We start from the raw sequence: 27,649 nt of genomic DNA, 5'->3' as shown, positions 1-27,649 counted from the left end.
TATATTTCGGCGGGGGGGGGGGGTCCGAACCAAGTGTCTCAGAAATAATAATAATATAAATGTTTACATTAACATAATTACATTAAGCTAAATTAAAAAATATATTATTAATTAATATTGTATTATTATTACATGAATAGGTAAAAAGACGGTATAAGAATAAGAGATATAACAGCATGTATTCATTATCTAGCTTACAAGTAGTTATGATAGCCAAAATTTGTATAAAAACAACTTCCCTGGGAAGGAAATTAAATTCAAGTAGATAACGAATTGAATATTTATTGAATAACAAAAAAGGATGTTAGATCTATTTGGCGAGAAATAAAGTTCCTGGTTAATATTTTATGTATTTTATTATAAATAGTAGTGTGCAAGCATAAATCTTTAGTTCTGTCCTTCAAAGCTATATGATCCCAACAGTGGCGGCGATTGGGCTCCAAAACTGGGGGGGAGGGGGGCAAGGACATTTTATTTTCTCTTGGTAGATAAGGTTTAGCATAGTGCGGGAGCAAAAGTGACAAGGGGGGGGGGGCAATGTCCCTCATCGTCCCTCCTAATCGCCGCCACTGATTCCCAATATAATCTTGCTTTCCAATAAGTTCAGAGGAAATTATAACCATCCATTATACAGGGTGTCGCACTCGAAGGTAGCGCCAGAAATTGTTGTGTAAAAAGGGTAGGTGGAGACGAAATGAAACAAAATTCGTACCTGATATACCTGTATATGTGAGAAATGAAATGAAATCACATGAGGTGCTGGAAATGTCCTCCCCCAGCGACTAAACACATTTGAACACGACGTTCCAAGTTTGTGAATGTGTCTACCAGAACGTCGGGTGTCGCTGCCTGGATTTCACTGCGAATGTTCTCCCGTAACTCGTGGAGGGTGCGTGGTTTGTCACGATAGACCTTGCCTTTCAGGTGGGGTCAAATCCTGTGACCTGGGAGGCCATAATCCTCTTGAAATGACTCTGTCAGGGAGAAAGGATTCCACCGCAGCCATGCTCACTCGAGAAGTGTGGCATGTTGCTCCATCTTGTTGCTACCAACCGAGTGTCAATTCCTGATCATCCAACCGATTCACGAACTCTCGAAACAGTTCACTGAAAACACGACGCCAATAACAACGACTCGCGAAACTTGTTTGTTACCGCCCTTCCTTAACGGTTACGGCGTACAGTGTTGCCGCGTCATCTTTCTCATGGAATAAATTACATTCTCTCAAACGGTCAAATATTTACTCAATGACGTGATATTTTGCGAGGCTACCTTCGAGTGGGGCACCCGTTATAATAAATAGTAAACAAGTATATATTCATTACGTAATTTTAGTACTTGGTAAATGTAAGTAGTAATGTGCATGGACGTCCGGAGAGGGGGGCAAGGGGGGCTACGCCTCCCCCCTGGAAAATGAATGTTAACCTAAACATTATATATTTCACACATAATTTCATTTCAATCACAGTAATTTATTTTAATGATTATAATTTCGTTGAAGAAACATGATAATTTCAGACTGAAATAGTGTTTTTTGAGGGGACCTCATTATTATGGGGGAAAATATGCCACCTTTGCCCCCCCTTGGAAAAAAATAACCTTTCTTGCCCCTCCCTGGAAAAAATCCTGCGGACGTCCATGGTAATGTGACTAAATCTTTAGTATTGTTCAAAGCTGTTCGTGGACATAGTTCTTCGGATCCCACTACAAACTGTAGGTCCAGTCCCGATTAGCCTTACTGTGCATAAAGTGGACTTAAAACACCAAGTCAATCAATCTATTCAAAGCTGTCCATCACAATCTAATACTTGCCAGCATTGATTATACAACAAATGCGAAAGCACCACCTGGACTCCCCCTCCCGCCAAATACATCCTTGTGTGTAAGTGACCTACCCTTCCGACGAGAGAGAAGCTGTACTCTGGAATCTCCAGCCTGGAGAGACTCCTGATTCTCATCTCCGTGTTGATCTCCTTCAGGACTCTCCGAACGATGTCGGACTCGTTCACGATCAGCGGGATCTCTTCATTCCTGTGGGATAAACAAACAACGTTCATTTACTGGAACGGTCATGATCTAACAGTGTATCTGTAGTAAACAGGTGGGGTGCTAGGATATAATGGGCGGGTAGGAAACAGGTCAAATCTGGATATTTCCGGATATCGCATGATTTTCTACCTGGATTTCAGATATCCGAATATTCGTCTTATCCGGATATCCGAAATATCGTAATATTAAGCAGAAATATACAAAAGTGGTTAAACAAACATTTGGGGTACACAATTTGTCGAATCCAGGTAGGGGAGAATTACAGACAAATACGGATAAAAGATATGTGAAGGAATTAATTACCAAGTATGATATAAACAAACAGAACGAACGAACGACAGATTTGCTGAAAATCTGTACCTTGCATTTACGAGCAGAGAGGATTATCCAATCTATCCAGATAAAGAGCATAATCAGATGCGCAGATGTTTTGAATGGCGAGGTTAAGGCACGAGACTTTCCTTCCACTTAACCATCTCTAATTCATTACAATAGCTAATTGTTTGCGGAATACATATATAAGAACTAAAAACAATAAAATATAAATGAAAGAGATAAAACACAAAAATGTTAAAAATATACGCAAAACATATCAACACACACACACATACACAGTGTGCGAATTGAAGGGGGGATTCCGGGGACCCCCTCCCCCATAAAACATTTTATTTCTGGCAAGAAAAAAAAATATTTTTATCCCTACCAGGGTGTCCGCCTCAAAGAAAATTGAATTGAGAGCATATTGGATATTATTTCTTAACTGTAACAAACACAATTGAAAAATCATTAGTGATTTTTTTTTAATTTTCTATACTGTGTACGCTTTTAGATAGAACATGAGTTCAGTTTCGGGACGGTAAATCGGAACTTCTGCCTCGCGAAGTTGTTCGTTGTGGTGCTGTAGATTACATAAATACCTATGTCCCGTTTTGACCGGGACAGTCCCGTTTCAAAGGCGTGTCCCGGTCGTTCCGTTGATGTTATTAGAAAACCATTATTGTCCCGTTCTATAAAAGTCTAGATGTTAGCTTGAAAATGGAGTATACGTTTTACATTTATACTAAAAACACAATGTTGATCCGATTTTTAAACTAGCGTCACGGTAAAACAGCTGAAATGCGTTTCCAACACTTCATAACAATTAAAATGTTTCATTATTGTCGAGAACGTTCTGGCACACAGAAGTTTACTGTTAGCTCGCATCGCGGGTTGTTTTGTTTTGTGTGTGTTCCGTTACTTGTAGAGCAGTGAATAAGTATGGTGACGAAGCGTACATGTAGTTTCAATACAGGCATGTAAAAATAATTCAAAATCCTGTATCTTGACACAAACTGAAAAGACAAATCTCGCGTTGTATGTCTGATATGTGGTGTAAGTTTTCTGCGAATTTTATTAACAATTGGTCAAGAATACTAATGTACAGTGCGTCCATTTCGATCTTCAGCCGAGAGATCGGGAGAAGCATGGCGGGCGGCGCTGGAGGAAATGCCGACATTTGCGGCCTGTAATGCCCGCTTATTTTTATGGACATATGCAGATATTTCTATAAATATTGCAAAACGAGCACTAACCTGTGTTATAATTTATCATCTGTAATTCATCCAAGTTCTGCCCTTATATTCACAAAAAATACGCTTTAAAAAACAATGTAAAGAGCCACAGATAATAAAACATTTTAATCATAGTTTTGACCAGTAACGTCCTGCTTAAGTTTATATTCTTGAAAGAGTTTTGTGTCGATGGGGATCGTTTGGAGGTTTCGAATGTGCTACACTGTATCAAGATTACGCTGTAGACGAAACCGTTAAAAGGCAATGGTGTTCGTGAGCTTCCTTGCAATCCGAAATATCCGAGCTCGAGTTTTTTGTTCCTTCGCGACAGAGCTGTGAATATAGTGGCGAGCAGATGTAAACCAAGAGCGTGTTAATTTCGTACTGTGTGCAAGAGTGTTATTATTGGTTACTTGCCGTTACTTGTTTGTGTTATTGCAGTGTGTATGTGTGTTGTGTCAGTAAGAGGATTGGAATGCCAGCCGCAAGGTTCACGTTACGAGGGGGGGCTGATAAGTTCTCGGCCCGACCTAGAAGGACTTTAGCTACAGGCACGAAAGTTTCAGGCTATTCAACGCATTCTCCCCGAAAGTCTACACACTTGGCACTTGGTGGATATCAGTTTGAACAATTCTTATAACACAGGTTAGTGCTCGTTTTGCAATATTTATATAAATGTCTGCATATGTCCATAAAAATAAGCGGGCATTACAGGCCGCAAATGTCGGTATCTCCGTCAGCGCCGCCCGCCACGCTTCTCCCGATCTCTGGGCTGAAGATCGAAATGGACGCACGGTAGTTCCCAAGAATGGTTCTGCTAAATACTTCTGGTATTCTTCAACTTCAGCGTAAGACTAACATCAAAGGTGAATCAGAAGAGAACAGAAACACTATGCAAGCCATACCGAGATTATAATTATTATTAGCTTTTGACATCGGAAGATAATATTTCATTTATGTTTGTGATGTATCTTCATGTGATCCAAACTTTAATTAACAACAATAATAATAATGACATTAATGTTATAATTAGGTCTAACAGATTTTTAAAGAGATGGAGGAATAACTAATCTACTTGGAATGTCCCGTTTTTGGGTCAAAATATTATCGTCACCCTATATATAGATGATTCTTGTAGATCTGCCGCCGTATTTGGGGTTAGCATGTTGTTGTTTTAAACGTTTAAAACACACGACTGTTTCTTACAAAATGTTTAAAACGTTTAAACCATGGCGTTTTAAACAAGTCTTCTTAGATTTGTTTAAAACGCATTGATATTTGATAGTCTGTAGTTATTGCGTGTTTTGTAACTTTGTCCTTTCAATCAATCCGTGCAATTTTCTTTACTGTGCACAGAAATAGCTTGAGTGGATGAATATATATGTTATTAACACAAAACATGTCGTAATTAGTACTACCCGTTGGCCACATTTAGAACAACTGGCCATGTTTTATTTTGTTTACAAGTGTTTAAAACATTTATAAAATTAAATAGTATATGTATGAAGCAGTTTTGTTTCGTACTTAACATACTGCACATGGTTGTTAAATGTCAATATTTACACGATAAAATGTCGAGTTAAGAACTCATGATCGAAATCGACGAATCGATATGATACCGTAGGCTATACCCAACCTATCATTTAGTCTATATAGTAGAACAAAAGGTGGCGCTTTATCTTTATTAGCTTTTCACATTGTTCTTTTAAAAATCTTGAAAAGATATTCTCAAATGATACTATTACGTATTTGTATTCTTTTTCGATAAAAATATCCGTAAAGTTGAGAAAACAATCTTGGAAAGCCAAACTCGAGATTTTATATAGTTGGAGTGGATAACTTAGAAGTTCGTTTCTTACATACATTTATAAGAGCTGAGCAGTTGAAGTTCCATGGTACAGAAAAATCATTATCAAATGGCAAATTCTCATAAAACGTATGATTACTATATTCTGGAAGCCAAAAACAATTTTTCTTCACTTTAATATCTATGTGGGCGAAACTGTTGGTTGCAACATTGTTCGTGCGACGAAATTAATTCTCTAATCATTTTCATTTCCTGCGTTTCGAGGATAGACTTCAGGGGTCGAATTAAGGGTTTCCCTTATCGCACAACGCGAGAGCAACCTTGCGTTCTCTGACGTCACTGGACAATATTTTCATTGTTAGGCTAAATGCGTAAGTTGTTACGTTTAGCATACATAATAGATTTACAGTGTAGAACCAAACCTAAGGCACCTAACCTAACAACGTAGGTATTCCTCGTCTGACGTCAGGTTGTCCTCGCGTTGTGCGATGAAGGAGACGCTTGAATTAATGTGTCTACCAAATTTTGTATTCATTGTAGCAGTGTTACCATATAAAGGAAAATTTCCTTGTTATTTGCCTTGTATTTTCTTTCTTTTACTATTTTTATATATTTATAGTGATCATATATGCATTAAATATTTTGTTATTTATTTCCTCTCAAAATTAAATGTTATTACATCCAACCCATATATTATGTCTTTACGCTTGTGATTAGCATTGTTTATATGGAAGGTTAAGCTCTAGGAATTATTAAACTATGTACTTGCATAAGGATGGATATGTTCCAATTACACAGTTATACATATTTACTTTATTATATTATGTAGTGTATGTGTGTGTTTGTGTATGAATATAAGTATATATAGCTATTGTTGTATATACAGGGTGCTTCATTCGCTCTCGGCCTCTGGTCTTCGCTTATAGAAATCAAATTATTGATCATTATGTAATGAAATTTGCTACGGACATACCTTGGTGTATGAAATGAATAGTGACGTCATTGGAGATGGCACCACAGTCTCTATAGTCCTTGCGTGGACATGCGCGTGCGTCTGGTCGATTCTGCCTTTAATTGCCAATCGTACGGACGTGTGCTTTCAGTCTGAGTTTTTGCCCTGCTGTTGTGACGCACCCGATAGTGGTTCGTGTTTGTTCGGTTGAAACTTCGTGAGTAAGTATAAGAACTTTTTAAAATGATATATGATTTCTACGGTGAAAAATAATTGCTTATAACGCGGAAAAGACAATGTGTTAGTTTTACCTACTGATCGTATTTGGCGCTGACGTCGAAGTGCAACCCGAAATATTTCCACTTCCAGTCCAAGACTTCGAGACAAAACTGCGAGACCATTCAAGTACGGTGTTGTACCTTTTTGACACTAGATGTAGTGCAGGTGTATGTCAATGTTAGGCTGGCGCAAGGAAATTCTGTTAGTAGGGTAAACGGTGCGTTCTGGGCCACCCCCGAAATTTTGGTTTACTTTTATTGTGTACACCTATACAGTAATATACTCAAAATCGAACTTTGACTGTTACAAAAAGTGACACAATACAAGCGCAAAAAAAAGTCAAAGCTCAAATTCCAATTTTCATAGTGCAAAATTGTTAATTTTCGAAAATCCCTCTAACTTTTGCTAAAATTTTATTTTTCAATAATTAAAGCGAAGTGCTAAGTTAAAAATATTATAAATTATTACAAATTTTAGCAACATACCCCAGCATCTATTCGGTTCAGATCTGAACCGAAGATTCTGTATTTGTATATTTCTATATCATTATATGTGTACTAATTTTTATTTCTTATACTGTTAGGAAGTTGAGAGAAGAGGTTTGTTAAAATAATTAATTATCTAAAATTTTATAGTTTTGAGAAGAATCCTAAACCTCAACATATTTTATGCAAATATATTAATAAAATAACCATATAAATATTTTCTAATTATGCCAATGAATGTGTTTGGGTTTAAGAAACAACATATTCAACAAATAGAGAAAATTCCAGTCAACATGGATATTATAAAAAATATTCTTAGTAAACTGAGAAGTTTGGTCATCATTCATCTAAATAGTATCTGGTACCAAATTGATGAAGACACAGGGAAACAATTACATGTATTCAATAATAACAAACCATCATATAAAATTCCTGTCAGTGGGAAAATGCAAATAAGTATCTCTCCATCCAATGCAGCACTTGTACACATAGGTCGGAATTTGTATAGAATTAAGCATAATGCAATTAGTCCCGACACAACATACGAAGTGCAAGCAGGTGAATTCCTGTATGCTGAAACAATTGGGGAGTATAATAAATTAATTCCTCTCTTCATCGAAATAAGAATAATCTATGAATCTATGAATTTATGAAATATATAAAATACCAAAAACAAAATAATAATAAATAAATAAAATAACAAATATATTATGGACATATTTGGGAACAGGAGAAGACAGGAAATACCGGATAATTCCAATGATATTGCTAGATTAGATGAACGTCTAAGAAAACTTAAATCAGATTTATTAATTTTACAAAATTCATTAAATGTGAATATACAAGCAGAAATCACAAATCTTCAAACTCAACTGATTGACCCCATAGCAAAAATTGATGGAGAACTCAAATCTCTACTGGAAAAATATACCAATTTAGCCTCAATAGACAATCTTCAAAACTTGGAGGAAAGTGTAGCCAAATTAAAAAATGAACTCGATAAATTTCGACAAATGCAGATAACCAATACCGAACAATTGAAACAGCAATTAAACGAGCAAGCGAATAGTATTCGCACCGAACTGCAAACCATTGTTCAGGGTATCAAAACTCAAGAGGAATTTGAACAAGTAAATGCGAGTATTACCAAATTACGAGAACAGTTTCAATCTTTCGAGATTCCTACACTGGAAAATATTAAAATAGAACTGCAGACAGATGAACTGCATTCAGCCATAACCGAAGTTCAAACCAAACTTCAAACATTGGAAGATTTTATTCATAATTTGCCTTCATCTACTGAACTCAATGCCATTGCTCGTAGTGTAACAAACATTAAATTGCAGCTGGAAACTTTTGAGGATTTTGGTAAGATACAAGCAACCATAGCTCACATCGAAGATACTCTTAAAACTATGAAAAATGAATTAATTACTGTACAGGAAACTCTGGAATCAAAATTGCCAGGTATCACCGAAACTTTAGCCCTAGTACAACAACAAGTTGCTAAATTAGAAAATCTCAATACCGAATCTGAATTATCTCATTTCCACCATCTCATAGATGACATACAGAATAAGTTAGAAACACTGCAGCAATCTACGCCTACTCAAGATGACATAACCCAACTGCAAGAAATTTTGAAAACTGTTGCAGATGCAACCGAACTGGATGCTGTAAAATTAACTCTGACCACACTTCAGAATACTGTAGCAGGGTTGCCTACTTCACAGGAAATAAGAGCCATGAAGAGAGCAGTAAATCGAATACTCAAATCTGAAGATATTAAAAATATTCAGGGGGAAATTGCACAAATCAAAGAAACTGTTGCTAATCTTCCCACCAACCAAATAATCAATGAACTAAACTTATTATTTATGGACATCAGAAATCAAGTACACGATCTCGCTAGCCAGAGTTCGAAATTGAAACTAGTAGAAAGTTTACAGCAGATTATCTCGAACATTAAGGTGCAAATTAGCACCATTGAAGCAGCACAAGAATCGAACTTATCGAATTTCGCCAATCAATTGCATGATTTGAAAGAACAATTCAAACAGGTATATGTGGATGTGAAAATTAAACCGGGTTACGATGAGTTGGTTCGTACTATCAGCGAACACCTGGAACCGGTATTAAGCAGATTAGACGATGCAGATTCTCGTCAGTTTTATTCTATGGAAATTGTTAGGTTACAAAGTATTCCAAACACTCGAGGGCACTGGACATATGTTAATGCAGGTAATGTTTACAAATTATACCCGTACGCACAGGCACACGAATTTTTTGTTGATGGCAAACTTAGATTTTTGAAGTTTAGATTTCTAAATAATATAAAACATGTCGAAGTTCCCAAATTTACTATAATAAGAAAAGATGGTATACACAAAGCAGTTCAAATACCTATAGCATACTGGGATGAATCTGCCAACAAATATAAAATACATGAGGATGAACAATTATCGCTTTTTCATATTGAAACTGGTGATAAATTAATTTTTGACATAAAACAATTATACCCTGAGGTTAATCCATTTTATGTAATATTTTCTCTTCGCAGTTAATGAATTACACAGACCAGCCCGTCGTAATTACAAACGATTATCTGTGGTAACAAAAAGCATAGATGATCTGTGGGAGGGTGATCTGATAGAAATGTCTACGGGGGTTTTAAAAAATTTACATAAGATAAATCATGGTTACAAATATTTACTTACCGTGATAGATACATTTAGCAAATATGCATGGGCAATTCCTATAAAATCTAAAACAGCAACTTGTGTCGCTGAAGCTTTCAAATTTATTTTCGAGCAAGGTAGGATACCGAATTATTTGCACACAGATAGAGGAAAAGAATTTTACAATTCCACATTTACCAAATTAATGAATCAACATAATATTAAACATTATTCTACATACAGTGATCTTAAAGCAAGTATAGTAGAACGATTCAACAGAACATTCAAAAATCTCATGTGGAAACAATTTACTCTACAGGGTAACTATAAATGGGTAGAAATTTTACCTGACCTAGTACATAATTATAATAATTCCATGCATAGAACCATACATATGAAACCTGCCGAGGTAATTAAATCTGATGAACAACGATTGATTTCTACTGTTTACTGTCATAAGTATAAATACACAACAGAGAAACCCAGATTTAAAATAGGAGATAAGGTGCGAGTTAGTAAATTTAAGCATTTATTTGAGAAAAGTTACACAAAAATTGGAGCACCGAATTGTTTACAGTGGTTCGAGTTTTACCAGGCAACAGGTATACTTATATATTAAAAGATAATTATAATAAAATACTGAAAGGAAGATTTTATGAAGAGGAACTCAGTAAAACAAAATATCCAGATACATATCTTATTGAAAAAATATTAAAGAAAAAGAATAACAAATTGTATGTAAAATGGCTAGGATTGCCAGAAAAAAGTTGGATAGAGGCAAACCAGGTGATTCTATGATACCAACTTGGAACGTTGTGCAACGTTTGCCAGAGTTAGTAGAAACTAGTAAAAAAATGGTGAGTTGTTACCAGACAATATTAGGTGTCTTATTGTAGGCCCATCCGGTTGTGGTAAAACTACACTGCTGGTAGATAATTTCTTGCTTGCGCCTAATTGGTTAGACTGGAAAAATAGGCACCTGTATGTATTCTCAAAAAGTTTAGAACAACCAAAATACCAGCAACTCATGAAATTGTATAAGGGACTGGGTATAGCCACATTTGGATCAGAAATTAAACTTCTCGACCACTGTTTAGAAAATTCTGTTGTGGTATTCGATGATGTGATTCTGGAAAATCAAAATTTAATTCGAAATTTCTTCACTCAAGGGCGACACAGAGGAATAGACTGTTTTTATTTGGCTCAAACATATTCTAAGATTCCCAAACAGTTACTGAGGGATAATTCAAATTTAATATGTTTGTTTCGTCAAGATCACACTAACCTTAAACATGTTCATGATGATTATGTGGGGGGAGATTTAAATTACGACCAATTTTCCAAATTTTGTTCATCCTGTTGGAACGATTATGATTTTGGATTTGTTACAATCGACATGACTAGAAAACCTAACAATGGAAAATATAGAAACAAAATCAACGATTTCATGAACGTTAAATCGATATAAAAAACGTTAAAACGTTATAAAAATAACCTCTAATCAAAAAAAATGACAAAACACAAAATAGAAGACAATTCTAAATTACGTGAGTACCTCACCAAACGATTCAAAGGTTGGAAATCAGAAAATCGAGGATTCTATGAACAACACAAACGTCAAGATCAACCAATTATAGATGCAATCAGTGGTCTTGGTAAAGAAATTAAAGGTGTCACAGAACAAAATAAAAATCTCATAAATGAATTGGTACCTCTTACTGCTAAAAATTATACAGATTTTCCTCCTACACCATTATCTAGTATCCATACTCCCCTAACACTCCAACAGCCGCCTATTAAAACTATAGATGAACCTGAGAAAATTGAGTTGGGTCCTCTGGCAAGAGATTACCTAAGTACTGGAAAATTTGAAAAAGATGAAGTGTTTGGATTGTATCCGACCATGGAACCAAATGAAGGTGTAGTATGGAAAATTGGGAAATCTAGAGTAACATTTCAAGGCGATGATGTGAAAATAAATTTGGGTGAAAGAAATAGTTGGTCGAGATACCCGGGAACTATAGGGTTGTGGGAACTGATTACCAAGAAACACCCTAAAGATTACACAGATGAAGATTACCAGAGTTACTCCGAAATTTTGATATTGTCCGATGCTCTATACCAAAATAATGATGCCAGTCAGAATAGAGTTAAATCGAGCAGTGGCGACAAATACAAAAATCTAATTAAACCGATCTGGAACCAACTTAAAACCGGTAGTGGTATCAAACAATATAATACTTTACCTAAAGAGTTTGTCTGGGTGGATGATGTGAGAAAACTCATAGATAGATTGCTGGTTATAGCCGGAGAAGAAAATGCTGGGAACAATAATTTCTATAATGAAAAAATAGGTATTGTAAACATGATCAGTGATAAATTAGCCAATTTTATTGTAAATGATCCAAAAGGTATAGGATACTTAATTAAAATTATCAATACTCTACCTCCTAAATTCTGGAATATATCAGAGGGTCGAGGTTTGGTGAATGATATTATTAATAAACTTCCATTCGAATTACATGTACCTGGTTACCAGTACTGTGGTCCGGGCACCAAACTTGATAAACGATTAAAAAGAGGAGATAGGGGAATTAATCAACTTGATGCCGCTTGGAAAGATCATGATATTGCATATAATACACACACAGACCTCGACAAGCTGCATGCTCTAATTTTTGATCGGCTGATCGGCATGCAGAGTAAATTGTTTCCACATGAGATTTTTGAATGTTCTGTTGAATCGTTCTACTATACTTGCTTTAAGATCACTGTATGTAGAATAATGTTTAATATTATGTTGATTCATTAATTTGGTAAATGTGGAATTGTAAAATTCTTTTCCTCTATCTGTGTGCAAATAATTCGGTATCCTACCTTGCTCGAAAATAAATTTGAAAGCTTCAGCGACACAAGTTGCTGTTTTAGATTTTATAGGAATTGCCCATGCATATTTGCTAAATGTATCTATCACGGTAAGTAAATATTTGTAACCATGATTTATCTTATGTAAATTTTTTAAAACCCCCGTAGACATTTCTATCAGATCACCCTCCCACAGATCATCTATGCTTTTTGTTACCACAGATAATCGTTTGTAATTACGACGGGCTGGTCTGTGTAATTCATTAACTGCGAAGAGAAAATATTACATAAAATGGATTAACCTCAGGGTATAATTGTTTTATGTCAAAAATTAATTTATCACCAGTTTCAATATGAAAAAGCGATAATTGTTCATCCTCATGTATTTTATATTTGTTGGCAGATTCATCCCAGTATGCTATAGGTATTTGAACTGCTTTGTGTATACCATCTTTTCTTATTATAGTAAATTTGGGAACTTCGACATGTTTTATATTATTTAGAAATCTAAACTTCAAAAATCTAAGTTTGCCATCAACAAAAAATTCGTGTGCCTGTGCGTACGGGTATAATTTGTAAACATTACCTGCATTAACATATGTCCAGTGCCCTCGAGTGTTTGGAATACTTTGTAACCTAACAATTTCCATAGAATAAAACTGACGAGAATCTGCATCGTCTAATCTGCTTAATACCGGTTCCAGGTGTTCGCTGATAGTACGAACCAACTCATCGTAACCCGGTTTAATTTTCACATCCACATATACCTGTTTGAATTGTTCTTTCAAATCATGCAATTGATTGGCGAAATTCGATAAGTTCGATTCTTGTGCTGCTTCAATGGTGCTAATTTGCACCTTAATGTTCGAGATAATCTGCTGTAAACTTTCTACTAGTTTCAATTTCGAACTCTGGCTAGCGAGATCGTGTACTTGATTTCTGATGTCCATAAATAATAAGTTTAGTTCATTGATTATTTGGTTGGTGGGAAGATTAGCAACAGTTTCTTTGATTTGTGCAATTTCCCCCTGAATATTTTTAATATCTTCAGATTTGAGTATTCGATTTACTGCTCTCTTCATGGCTCTTATTTCCTGTGAAGTAGGCAACCCTGCTACAGTATTCTGAAGTGTGGTCAGAGTTAATTTTACAGCATCCAGTTCGGTTGCATCTGCAACAGTTTTCAAAATTTCTTGCAGTTGGGTTATGTCATCTTGAGTAGGCGTAGATTGCTGCAGTGTTTCTAACTTATTCTGTATGTCATCTATGAGATGGTGGAAATGAGATAATTCAGATTCGGTATTGAGATTTTCTAATTTAGCAACTTGTTGTTGTACTAGGGCTAAAGTTTCGGTGATACCTGGCAATTTTGATTCCAGAGTTTCCTGTACAGTAATTAATTCATTTTTCATAGTTTTAAGAGTATCTTCGATGTGAGCTATGGTTGCTTGTATCTTACCAAAATCCTCAAAAGTTTCCAGCTGCAATTTAATGTTTGTTACACTACGAGCAATGGCATTGAGTTCAGTAGATGAAGGCAAATTATGAATAAAATCTTCCAATGTTTGAAGTTTGGTTTGAACTTCGGTTATGGCTGAATGCAGTTCATCTGTCTGCAGTTCTATTTTAATATTTTCCAGTGTAGGAATCTCGAAAGATTGAAACTGTTCTCGTAATTTGGTAATACTCGCATTTACTTGTTCAAATTCCTCTTGAGTTTTGATACCCTGAACAATGGTTTGCAGTTCGGTGCGAATACTATTCGCTTGCTCGTTTAATTGCTGTTTCAATTGTTCGGTATTGGTTATCTGCATTTGTCGAAATTTATCGAGTTCATTTTTTAATTTGGCTACACTTTCCTCCAAGTTTTGAAGATTGTCTATTGAGGCTAAATTGGTATATTTTTCCAGTAGAGATTTGAGTTCTCCATCAATTTTTACTATGGGGTCAATCAGTTGAGTTTGAAGATTTGTGATTTCTGCTTGTATATTCACATTTAATGAATTTTGTAAAATTAATAAATCTGATTTAAGTTTTCTTAGACGTTCATCTAATCTAGCAATATCATTGGAATTATCCGGTATTTCCTGTCTTCTCCTGTTCCCAAATATGTCCATAATATATTTGTTATTTTATTTATTTATTATTATTTTGTTTTTGGTATTTTATATATTTCATAAATTCATAGATTCATAGATTATTCTTATTTCGATGAAGAGAGGAATTAATTTATTATACTCCCCAATTGTTTCAGCATACAGGAATTCACCTGCTTGCACTTCGTATGTTGTGTCGGGACTAATTGCATTATGCTTAATTCTATACAAATTCCGACCTATGTGTACAAGTGCTGCATTGGATGGAGAGATACTTATTTGCATTTTCCCACTGACAGGAATTTTATATGATGGTTTGTTATTATTGAATACATGTAATTGTTTCCCTGTGTCTTCATCAATTTGGTACCAGATACTATTTAGATGAATGATGACCAAACTTCTCAGTTTACTAAGAATATTTTTTATAATATCCATGTTGACTGGAATTTTCTCTATTTGTTGAATATGTTGTTTCTTAAACCCAAACACATTCATTGGCATAATTAAAAAATATTTATATGGTTAGTTTATTAATATATTTGCATAAAATATGTTGAGGTTTAGGATTCTTCTCAAAACTATAAAATTTTAGATAATTAATTATTTTAACAAACCTCTTCTCTCAACTTCCTAACAGTATAAGAAATAAAAATTAGTACACATATAATGATATAGAAATATACAAATACAGAATCTTCGGTTCAGATCTGAACCGAATAGATGCTGGGGTATGTTGCTAAAATTTGTAATAATTTATAATATTTTTAACTTAGCACTTCGCTTTAATTATTGAAAAATAAAATTTTAGCAAAAGTTATAGAGGGATTTTCGAAAATTAACAATTTTGCACTATGAAAATTGGAATTTGAGCTTTGACTTTTTTTTTGCGCTTGTATTGTGTCACTTTTTGTAACAGTCAAAGTTCGATTTTGAGTATATTACTGTATAGGTGTACACAATAAAAGTAAACCAAAATTTCGGGGGTGGTCCAGAACGCACCGTTTACCCTACTTCTGTTCAATCAAGTAGACTCTGTACAAGGAGAAGAAGTGTTCAAATTCAGAAGACTCAACAAATGCCTATCTGCTGCTTTAAACGTCCATTTGATTGGTTAGTACATATCACAAGACCACACACTACATTGTGAACTGCTCTAGAAATTAGTACAAAGGCTGTAAACACAATCGCTTCGTAAGCTCGAAGCATTTTTCTTTACTCTAAAGTCTATGCCCCGATACCAACAATTTAACCCCCAACTATTTTTTCAAACTTTATACGTTAAGTAATATATACAGTATGTATAAGCTTGGAACTGAATATTAATAAAAATAAATTGTGGAATAATCATAGAGTTGTTCGTTTATGTCTAGGCTTGTTGACAAATATAAAATTTGGTTTACTTAAATTAGTTGACACTGAGTGGATCTAATGGAATGTTTTACTTTCCTCTGGCAAAATTCATTAAATTAATTTGGTAAGTGATGAATTTCCAAGGTGCCAGCTTGGGCTGCAAGTCGTTTCAGCCCTTCCGGCACAAGCTCGAGAACGGCCAGTCCGTCAACCTCCAAATTTGAAGGCGGGGAGGTAGATCATTTGGTCCATCACCGCTGCTGTTGAGAAAGGATTTCCTCTTATCGCTGGATTTTGAAATTTGAATTTTAATTTGATTACTCCATATAAACCATTGGTATTTGGAGGGTTCAGTACAGTTGAGATAAAAATATTAGAAAATGTCTATAATTTACTATCTAGATATTCACTAAGCTCTAGTTTCTTTTTAAATTTGTTTTTGAAACTTGTCATATTTTCGGTTTTAATATTATTCGGTAGGTTATTGAATATTTTAATTGCCATCTGCTCGGGTCCTTCTTGAACCAATGTTAGCCTGGTGATGTATGGATTTAGGAGCTGTTTATTTCGGGTGCTATATGTATGATCTATTGAACTTCGTAGCGTAATATTTTTTCTCGCATAAAATGACATTTCATATATGTACAGTGAAAGGAGGGTTAATATTTTGAATTTCTAAAAAAAACGTTTTGCACGATTCCCTAGGCTTTATTCCTGATATAGTCCTAATGGCTTACTTTTGTTTTCTAAATGCTTCTAAACTTGCCGGTGAGTTCCCCCAAAATTCTATTGCATAATTTATTAGTGAATGAAACATTGCATAATATACCTGAATTACTGAATTTGTATTAAGTGTTTGCTTTAATATCCTGAGTGCAAATATTTTCGAATTTAGTTTTTTGATAGGTATCTTTACGTGGTTTGACCAATTTAGATTTTCATTTATAGTTACTCCTAAAAAAAATTGTTTTGCTAACTAATGTTACTGGAAGATGGCTATTCTTTACTACATCTTTAGTTTTAGTGTGAAAAAGCAGGTAATTAATTTGTTTTCTGTTCGTTCAATATTAATTTGTTACTGTTAAACCAAGATTTCATTTTTCTCATTGTTTTTTCAATGCTGACTTTTAACTCGTTCATATCATTTCCCTTCACTATTGCGCTACTTTCGTATGCATAGCTACAACAAAATCTTTATTATGTATATTTAATGGTAAATCATTTATGTACAAAAGAAGAAAGTAGCGGGCCTAATATTGACCCTTGGGGAACTCCATATTTTATTGTCTTTAGAGTGGATTTGTATTTTCTTACGTTTCCTTCTCTTTCGTGGCTAATTTCAACAGATTGCATTTTCTCTGGTGACCCCCGAAAGAAAGTCCAATCTTTCCATCTTATTGCCAGCTCTGGCTGCAAGTTAGGATGACCTCTCGCTGCTTGGTATAATTGACGCTAGGGGCCGACACCTGAAGCAGACGACCCAGTGTTTTACTTTGTAACCAAGTAGACACGTGATTGCAAAATGCAGCGAATTACATGAGGCTATTGAGGACTCCAAGGGCGGAACGGCTACATCTTGCCGTGGACGTAATCGCCATGTAATCAAGGGATCCTGTGTTCAATTCCCAGTGGAGGACTTTAAACTGTAAATCCAGTCCCCTGTGCTTAAAGTGGACCTAAAACTCAAGTAAGCCACTTTTTCAAAAAATAAATGTCTCAAATTTCACTCTCTTCATGTCCTTAATATGATCAATAAACTGTCATTTCGTTGTCAAGGAGAAATTGTGGATACTTGTTAAATACAAAATACTTAAATCGCTACTTAATCATATTAATTCAGTGTTTGGCAATTGTAGCAGGTTGTATAAAAATAAAAATTTGCAATATTTTCGATGAGCATATTCATCATATTTTACTGATAACACCATATTAAGCCTTGTTTCCATGATAACCAAAAACTCAATATGCTGACCAAGGCAGAATTTATATAATTTCAAAACATAAATACAAATGGTACAGAGTCTGAAGAAGACCTTGCTAGAAGGTTGAAACGTAACGTTTAGTTGATGTTTTCAAATAAGATAAATTCTGCCTTGGTCAGCATATTGAGTTTTTGGTCATATTTTACTGCATATTTTGAAAGGAAAGTTACCAAATGTCTAGATTCTAGGTACGACTGCGGACACAATACAAACAAACTTGTCGAGTAAGAAGTCAATTAACATTGTTGATAAACGGTTTGTTTTCCACCTACTTGTTCTTCCTTACACTGGAGCTGCTTTTAAGGTATCATCAAGTCTTGCTCGGGAAATTATTTAATCCGAGTTGTACAGTGGGATCCATGAGTATTACTGTGCAAATTGTCCATGACTATTTTCATTAATTTTTTTCTTACATCCTGTACGTTTTTAAGCTATGGATTTTTATGTACGCTGGTGCAGAAGTTGTCAACAGCTTATTGTGAGTTTTCTTTAATTCTTAAAGCTCTTATTGGGTCAAATAAAGTGCATGAACATGGTGATGGACAATTTGCACGGTAATACTCATGGATCCCACTGTACCATGAAGAGTAGTTTTCTTCTTAATACGTTCTATGTATTTGTTCCACGTAATATGTCTAGTAAACGTACCATTTCAAGCTTTTTCAAAAACTGTTAGGAAGAGGCCCAATGTTCACGAAGAAATTTTGTTGTTGGGGATGGTGCTGCAGAAGGGATTTTAAAGATGACACAGTTGCTGTGCTCTTCGCGTTTTGTCTTGTGGCAGACGGAAGGTATAATGTAATATGTATTTTGTACCCCCATTGGTTACATTGAAAAGTTTCAAAAATTGAATTTTTAAGGGCAGAATGATTTTTTATTTTGTATTTCACTACATAGTTCAATAAGACTGCAACGTGTATCTGAATGTTTACACTGCATGACCACTTTCTTGGAGTAGAAGACTTAATACATATCATCATGGACGTCCAGGGGGAGGGCGGGGGCAGCATCATTGGAAAATGAATGTCAATCTAAAGTTATATTTTAATTTCAGTCAGTAATTTATGTTAATCAGTGGTGGCGATTAGGAATGCAGTTGCCCCTCGCTTATTTTTGCACTATGCTAAACCTTATCTACCAAGGGAAAGTAAATTGTCCCTCCACCCCCCCCCCCACCAGTTTTGAAAGGTTGAATACGTGTTTCATGTTTTCCTTACTTTCACAATCACACCCCTAGATGTGTTATCTTGGCGCCGCCGCTGAGTGGCACTCACAAATAACACCCATGCTCAGTCCGTGATTCGAACCGGGGAGAGACGGCCTCGTTTACACGGTGAGAGACCCCCGTGAAGTTGGCCCAACCCATTTTCGTTGCCCACCTCAAACCTAGTCAGGACGTTAGTTCTTCGTTAGTTCTCGATAGTTCTCATAAAATTTTCGCTAGTTCCGAAAATACATAGAAGCTATTAAGGAAATAAATGGGTTGGGCCAACTTCACACTTTTTCGACCCATATTCAACTTTGAACCGAAAACCATCCAGATCGATTGATTTTCGTTAGTTCTCGTTAGTTCTCATAAAATTTTCGTTAGTTCTCAAAATTTATCCAATTTATTCGCCGAACAAATAATGAAGGCTATTTGCAGTTTTCCAATTCTCACACGGAATTTTTATCAAAAAATGGTCCGTATTGGTAGAAAGTAGAGAGTAAGAATCAATTTTGTTGAAACTTTAGTCATTTTATAAAATTTATCCCATTTATTCACTGAATAAATGATTAGTAGAAATGTGTTGGCCAGAGAGGCCAAATTTCGTTGCCCACCTGAAACCTAGTCAGGACGTTAGTTATTCGTTAGTTCTCGATAGTTCTGGTTAAATTTTCGTTAGTTCTCAAAATTTATCCAATTTATTCGCCGATCAAAAATGGAAGCAATCTGAAGTTTCCTAATTTTGACACGCAATCTATCTCAGAAAATGGTCTGTATTTGTAGAATGTAGAGAGTATCTTCCAATTCTGTTGGAACTTTAGTCATTTTATCAAATGTATCCAATTTATTCACTGAATAAATGATTAGAAGAAATGTTTTGGCCTGAGAGGCCAAATTTCGTTGCCCACCTGAAACCTAGTCAGGACGTTAGTTATTCGTTAGTTCACGATAGTTCTCGTTAAATTTTCGTTAGTTCTCAAAATTTATCCAATTTATTCGCCGATCAAAAATGGAAATAACTTGAAGTTTCCCAATTTTGTCACGGAATTTTTCTGTAAAAATGGTCCGTATTTGTAGAATGTAGAGAGTATCAATCAATTCTGTAGAAACTTTTGTCATTTTATCAAATGTATCCAATTTATTCACTGATTAAATGATTAGAAGAAATGTGTTGGCCTGAGCGGCTAAATTTCGTTGCCTACCTGAAACCTAGTCAGGACGTTAGTTCTTCGTTAGTTCTCGATAGCTCTCGTTAAATTTTCTTTAGTTCTTAAAATTTATCCAATTTATTCGCCGATCAAAGAATGGAAGTAATTTGAAGTTTGCCAATTTTGACACGAAATTTTTCTGTAAAAATGGTCTGTATTTGTAGAATGTAGAGAGTATCAATCAATTTTGTTGAAACTTTAGTCATTTTATCAAATGTATCCCATTTATTCACTGAATAAATGATTAGTAGAAATGTGTTGGCCTGAGCGGCCAAATTTCGTTGCCCACCTGAAACCTAGTCAGGACGTTAGTTCTTCGTTAGTTCTCGATAGTTCTTGTTAAATTTTCGTTAGTTCTCAAAATTGATCCAATTTATTCGCCGATCAAAAAATGGAAGCAATCTCAAGTTTCCCAATTTTGACACGGAATCCATCTCAGACAATGGTCTGTATTTGTAGAATGTAGAGAGTATCAATCAATTCTGTTGACACTTTAGTCATTTTATCAAATGTATCCAATTTATTCACTGAATAAATGATTAGAAGAAATGTTTTGGCCTGAGCGGCCAAATTTCGTTGCCCACCTGAAACCTAGTCAGGACGTTAGTTATTCGTTAGTTCTCGATAGTTCTCGTTAAATTTTCGTTAGTTCTCAAAATTGATCCAATTTATTCGCCGATCAAAAAATGGAAGAAATCTGAAGTTTCCCAATTTTGACACGGAATCCATCTCAGACAATGGTCTGTATTTGTAGAATGTAGAGAGTATCAATCAATTCTGTTGACACTTTAGTCATTTTATCAAATGTATCCAATTTATTCACTGAATAAATGATTAGAAGAAATGTTTTGGCCTGAGCGGCCAAATTTCGTTGCCCACCTGAAACCTAGTCAGGACGTTAGTTATTCGTTAGTTCTCGATAGTTCTCGTTAAATTTTCGTTAGTTCTCAAAATTGATCCAATTTATTCGCCGATCAAAAAATGGAAGAAATCTGAAGTTTCCCAATTTTGACACGGAATCCATCTCAGACAATGGTCTGTATTTGTAGAATGTAGAGAGTATCAATCAATTCTGTTGACACTTTAGTCATTTTATCAAATGTATCCAATTTATTCACTGAATAAATGATTAGAAGAAATGTTTTGGCCTGAGCGGCCAAATTTCGTTGCCCACCTGAAACCTAGTCAGGACGTTAGTTATTCGTTAGTTCTCGATAGTTCTCGTTAAATTTTCGTTAGTTCTCAAAATTGATCCAATTTATTCGCCGATCAAAAAATGGAAGAAATCTGAAGTTTCCCAATTTTGACACGGAATCCATCTCAGACAATGGTCTGTATTTGTAGAATGTAGAGAGTATCAATCAATTCTGTTGACACTTTAGTCATTTTATCAAATGTATCCAATTTATTCACTGAATAAATGATTAGAAGAAATGTTTTGGCCTGAGCGGCCAAATTTCGTTGCCCACCTGAAACCTAGTCAGGACGTTAGTTATTCGTTAGTTCTCGATAGTTCTCGTTAAATTTTCGTTAGTTCTCAAAATTGATCCAATTTATTCGCCGATCAAAAAATGGAAGAAATCTGAAGTTTCCCAATTTTGACACGGAATCCATCTCAGACAATGGTCTGTATTTGTAGAATGTAGAGAGTATCTTCCAATTCTGTTGAAACTTTAGTCATTTTATAAAATGTATCACATTTATTCACTGATTAAATGATTAGAAGAAATGTGTTGGCCTGAGCGGCTAAATTTCGTTGCCTACCTGAAACCTAGTCAGGACGTTAGTTCTTCGTTAGTTCTCGATAGCTCTCGTTAAATTTTCTTTAGTTCTTAAAATTTATCCAATTTATTCGCCGATCAAAGAATGGAAGTAATTTGAAGTTTGCCAATTTTGACACGAAATTTTTCTGTAAAAATGGTCTGTATTTGTAGAATGTAGAGAGTATCAATCAATTTTGTTGAAACTTTAGTCATTTTATCAAATGTATCCCATTTATTCACTGAATAAATGATTAGTAGAAATGTGTTGGCCTGAGCGGCCAAATTTCGTTGCCCACCTGAAACCTAGTCAGGACGTTAGTTATTCGTTAGTTCTCGATAGTTCTCGTTAAATTTTCGTTAGTTCTCAAAATTGATCCAATTTATTCGCCGATCAAAAAATGGAAGAAATCTGAAGTTTCCCAATTTTGACACGGAATCCATCTCAGACAATGGTCTGTATTTGTAGAATGTAGAGAGTATCAATCAATTCTGTTGACACTTTAGTCATTTTATCAAATGTATCCAATTTATTCACTGAATAAATGATTAGAAGAAATGTTTTGGCCTGAGCGGCCAAATTTCGTTGCCCACCTGAAACCTAGTCAGGACGTTAGTTATTCGTTAGTTCTCGATAGTTCTCGTTAAATTTTCGTTAGTTCTCAAAATTGATCCAATTTATTCGCCGATCAAAAAATGGAAGAAATCTGAAGTTTCCCAATTTTGACACGGAATCCATCTCAGACAATGGTCTGTATTTGTAGAATGTAGAGAGTATCAATCAATTCTGTTGACACTTTAGTCATTTTATCAAATGTATCCAATTTATTCACTGAATAAATGATTAGAAGAAATGTTTTGGCCTGAGCGGCCAAATTTCGTTGCCCACCTGAAACCTAGTCAGGACGTTAGTTATTCGTTAGTTCTCGATAGTTCTCGTTAAATTTTCGTTAGTTCTCAAAATTGATCCAATTTATTCGCCGATCAAAAAATGGAAGAAATCTGAAGTTTCCCAATTTTGACACGGAATCCATCTCAGACAATGGTCTGTATTTGTAGAATGTAGAGAGTATCAATCAATTCTGTTGACACTTTAGTCATTTTATCAAATGTATCCAATTTATTCACTGAATAAATGATTAGAAGAAATGTTTTGGCCTGAGCGGCCAAATTTCGTTGCCCACCTGAAACCTAGTCAGGACGTTAGTTATTCGTTAGTTCTCGATAGTTCTCGTTAAATTTTCGTTAGTTCTCAAAATTGATCCAATTTATTCGCCGATCAAAAAATGGAAGAAATCTGAAGTTTCCCAATTTTGACACGGAATCCATCTCAGACAATGGTCTGTATTTGTAGAATGTAGAGAGTATCTTCCAATTCTGTTGAAACTTTAGTCATTTTATAAAATGTATCACATTTATTCACTGATTAAATGATTAGAAGAAATGTGTTGGCCTGAGCGGCTAAATTTCGTTGCCTACCTGAAACCTAGTCAGGACGTTAGTTCTTCGTTAGTTCTCGATAGCTCTCGTTAAATTTTCTTTAGTTCTTAAAATTTATCCAATTTATTCGCCGATCAAAGAATGGAAGTAATTTGAAGTTTGCCAATTTTGACACGAAATTTTTCTGTAAAAATGGTCTGTATTTGTAGAATGTAGAGAGTATCAATCAATTTTGTTGAAACTTTAGTCATTTTATCAAATGTATCCCATTTATTCACTGAATAAATGATTAGTAGAAATGTGTTGGCCTGAGCGGCCAAATTTCGTTGCCCACCTGAAACCTAGTCAGGACGTTAGTTATTCGTTAGTTCTCGATAGTTCTCGTTAAATTTTCGTTAGTTCTCAAAATTGATCCAATTTATTCGCCGATCAAAAAATGGAAGAAATCTGAAGTTTCCCAATTTTGACACGGAATCCATCTCAGACAATGGTCTGTATTTGTAGAATGTAGAGAGTATCAATCAATTCTGTTGACACTTTAGTCATTTTATCAAATGTATCCAATTTATTCACTGAATAAATGATTAGAAGAAATGTTTTGGCCTGAGCGGCCAAATTTCGTTGCCCACCTGAAACCTAGTCAGGACGTTAGTTATTCGTTAGTTCTCGATAGTTCTCGTTAAATTTTCGTTAGTTCTCAAAATTGATCCAATTTATTCGCCGATCAAAAAATGGAAGAAATCTGAAGTTTCCCAATTTTGACACGGAATCCATCTCAGACAATGGTCTGTATTTGTAGAATGTAGAGAGTATCAATCAATTCTGTTGACACTTTAGTCATTTTATCAAATGTATCCAATTTATTCACTGAATAAATGATTAGAAGAAATGTTTTGGCCTGAGCGGCCAAATTTCGTTGCCCACCTGAAACCTAGTCAGGACGTTAGTTATTCGTTAGTTCTCGATAGTTCTCGTTAAATTTTCGTTAGTTCTCAAAATTGATCCAATTTATTCGCCGATCAAAAAATGGAAGAAATCTGAAGTTTCCCAATTTTGACACGGAATCCATCTCAGACAATGGTCTGTATTTGTAGAATGTAGAGAGTATCAATCAATTCTGTTGACACTTTAGTCATTTTATCAAATGTATCCAATTTATTCACTGAATAAATGATTAGAAGAAATGTTTTGGCCTGAGCGGCCAAATTTCGTTGCCCACCTGAAACCTAGTCAGGACGTTAGTTATTCGTTAGTTCTCGATAGTTCTCGTTAAATTTTCGTTAGTTCTCAAAATTGATCCAATTTATTCGCCGATCAAAAAATGGAAGAAATCTGAAGTTTCCCAATTTTGACACGGAATCCATCTCAGACAATGGTCTGTATTTGTAGAATGTAGAGAGTATCTTCCAATTCTGTTGAAACTTTAGTCATTTTATAAAATGTATCACATTTATTCACTGATTAAATGATTAGAAGAAATGTGTTGGCCTGAGCGGCTAAATTTCGTTGCCTACCTGAAACCTAGTCAGGACGTTAGTTCTTCGTTAGTTCTCGATAGCTCTCGTTAAATTTTCTTTAGTTCTTAAAATTTATCCAATTTATTCGCCGATCAAAGAATGGAAGTAATTTGAAGTTTGCCAATTTTGACACGAAATTTTTCTGTAAAAATGGTCTGTATTTGTAGAATGTAGAGAGTATCAATCAATTTTGTTGAAACTTTAGTCATTTTATCAAATGTATCCCATTTATTCACTGAATAAATGATTAGTAGAAATGTGTTGGCCTGAGCGGCCAAATTTCGTTGCCCACCTGAAACCTAGTCAGGACGTTAGTTCTTCGTTAGTTCTCGATAGTTCTTGTTAAATTTTCGTTAGTTCTCAAAATTTATCCAATTTATTCGCCGATCAAAAAATGGAAACAATTTGAAGTTTCCCAATTTTGACATGGAATCTATCTCAGAAAATGGTGTGTATTTGTAGAATGTAGAGAGTATGTTCCAATTCTGTTGAAACTTTAGTCATTTTATAAAATGTATCCCATTTATTCACTGAATAAATGATTAGAAAAAATGTGTTGGCCTGAGCGGCCAAATTTCGTTGCCCAACTGAAACCTAGCCAGGACATTAGTTCTTCCTTAGTTCTCGATAGTTGTCGTTAAATTTTCGTTAGTTCTCAAAATTTATCCAATTTATTCGCCGATCAAAAATGGAAGTAACTTGAAGTTTACCAATTTTGACACGGAATTTTTCTGTAAAAATGGTCCGGTATTTGCAGAATGAAGAGAGTATCAATTAATTTTGATGAAACTTTAGTCATTTTATCAAATGTTTCACATTTATACACTGAATAAATTATTAGAAGAAATGTGTTGGTCTGAGCGGCCAAATTTCGTTGCCCACCTGAAACCTAGTCAGGACGTTAGTTCTTCGTTAGTTCTCGATAGTTCTCGTTAAATTTTCGTTAGTTCTCAAAATTTATCCAATTTATTCGAAGATCAATAAATGGAAGCAATCTGAAGTTTCCCAATTTTGACACGGAATCTATGTCATAAAATGGTCTGTATTTGTAGAATGTAGAGAGTATGTTCTAATTCTGTTGAAACTTTAGTCATTTTATCAAATGTATCCAATTTATTCACTGAATAGATAAATTATTAGAAGAAATGTGTTGGCCTGAGCGGCCAAATTTCGTTGCCCACCTGAAACCTAGTCGGGAAGTTAGTTCTTCGTTAGTTCTCGATAGTTCTCGTTAAATTTTCGTTAGTTCTCAAAATTTATCCAATTTATTCGAAGATCAAAAAATGAAAGCAATTTGAAGTTTCCCAATTTTGACAAGGAATCTATCTAAAAAAATGTTCCGTATTTGTAGAATGTAGAGTGTAACAATCAATTTTGTTGAAACTTTACTCATTTTATCAAATGTATACCATTTATTCACTGAATAAATGATTAGAAGCAATGTTTTAGCCTGAGCAACCAAATTTCGTTGCCCACCTGAATCCTTGTCAGGATGTTAGTTCTTCGTTAGTTCTCGATAGTTCTCTTTAAATTTTCGTTAGTTCTCAAAATGTATCCAATTTATTCGAAGATCAAAAAATGAAAGCAATTTGAAGTTTCCCAATTTTGACACGGAATCTATCTAAAAAAATGTTCCGTATTGGTAGAATGTAGAGAGTAAGAATCAATTTTGTTGATACTTTAGTCATTTTATCAAATTTATCCCATTTATTTACTGGATAAATGATTAGAAGAAATGTGTTGGCCTGAGCGGCCAAATTTCGTTGCCCACCTGAAACCTAATCAGGACGTTAGTTCTCGATAGTTCTCGTAAAATTTTCGTTAGTTCTCAAAATTTATCCAATTTATTCGCCGATCAAAAAATGGAAGTAATTTGAAGTTTGCCAATTTTGACACGGAATTTTTCTGAAAAAATGGTCCGTATTGACAGAATGTATAGAGAGTGGGTGAGTTTTGGTAGAACTTTCGTCATTTTATCAAAATGTATACAATTTATTCACTGAATATATGTTTAGGCGAAATGTGTTGGCCTGAGCGGCCAAATTTCGTTGCCCACTTCAAACCTTGTCAGGACGTCAGTTCTGCGTTAGTTCTCGATAGTTCTCCTAGCCATTTGTGATTTCCCTACTTTCCGCAGTCGAGTTTGACTATACAGTGGTCCATGTTAGGTTTTAAACATTATTGCCTTGTTTTTTGTAATACGTAGGTATTTTTTTACCATTGTATTCATGAGATAAATGGGTTGTGAAAGTTTGGAGATGTAAGTGGTCGGAGGAAACCGTTTATCTTTAGGAGGGCGGAAATTTTTTCCCGCGGGTTTCTTGTTTCGCCTTTTCCACACCGCAAAGTGTTTGATATTAATTAAAAAATAGATTAATTGGCCTCAATTTTCTAGTTCCACATTATTTATCTGTATCACTA

General features: G+C 34.9%; 2 protein-coding genes across 3 annotated transcripts in view; one reads left to right on the top strand and one right to left on the bottom strand.

The window, feature by feature from the left end:
• LOC145994415 (uncharacterized) overlaps positions 1-27,649 on the top strand; it is a 124,005-nt gene that overhangs the window by 43,340 nt on the left and 53,016 nt on the right. The window lies entirely within an intron of this gene.
• The window catches only part of LOC145994414 (uncharacterized), a 96,324-nt gene that overhangs the window by 47,369 nt on the left and 21,306 nt on the right, over positions 1-27,649 (bottom strand). Inside the window, exons 1-2 of one of the 2 annotated variants that reach the window (XM_083130541.1) lie at positions 2,967-3,152; positions 1,896-2,031 (exon numbers count right to left, since the gene is read on the bottom strand). In XM_083130541.1, coding sequence (XP_082986667.1) covers positions 1,896-1,958 — 63 coding nt within the window. In that variant the 5' untranslated portion in view covers positions 1,959-2,031; positions 2,967-3,152. Of the gene's footprint in view, positions 1-1,895; positions 2,032-2,966; positions 3,153-27,649 lie in introns of those variants that run through there. The other variant, XM_083130540.1, reaches the window with a different exon arrangement.

The sequence above is a fragment of the Lepisma saccharinum genome, chromosome 10, assembly GCF_977018435.1.
Source record: "Lepisma saccharinum chromosome 10, izLepSacc3.1, whole genome shotgun sequence".
NCBI classification, from domain to species: domain Eukaryota; kingdom Metazoa; phylum Arthropoda; class Insecta; order Zygentoma; family Lepismatidae; genus Lepisma; species Lepisma saccharinum.
The sequence above is the reverse complement of the archived record's forward strand: the minus strand, read 5'-3'. Positions and strand labels throughout refer to the sequence as shown.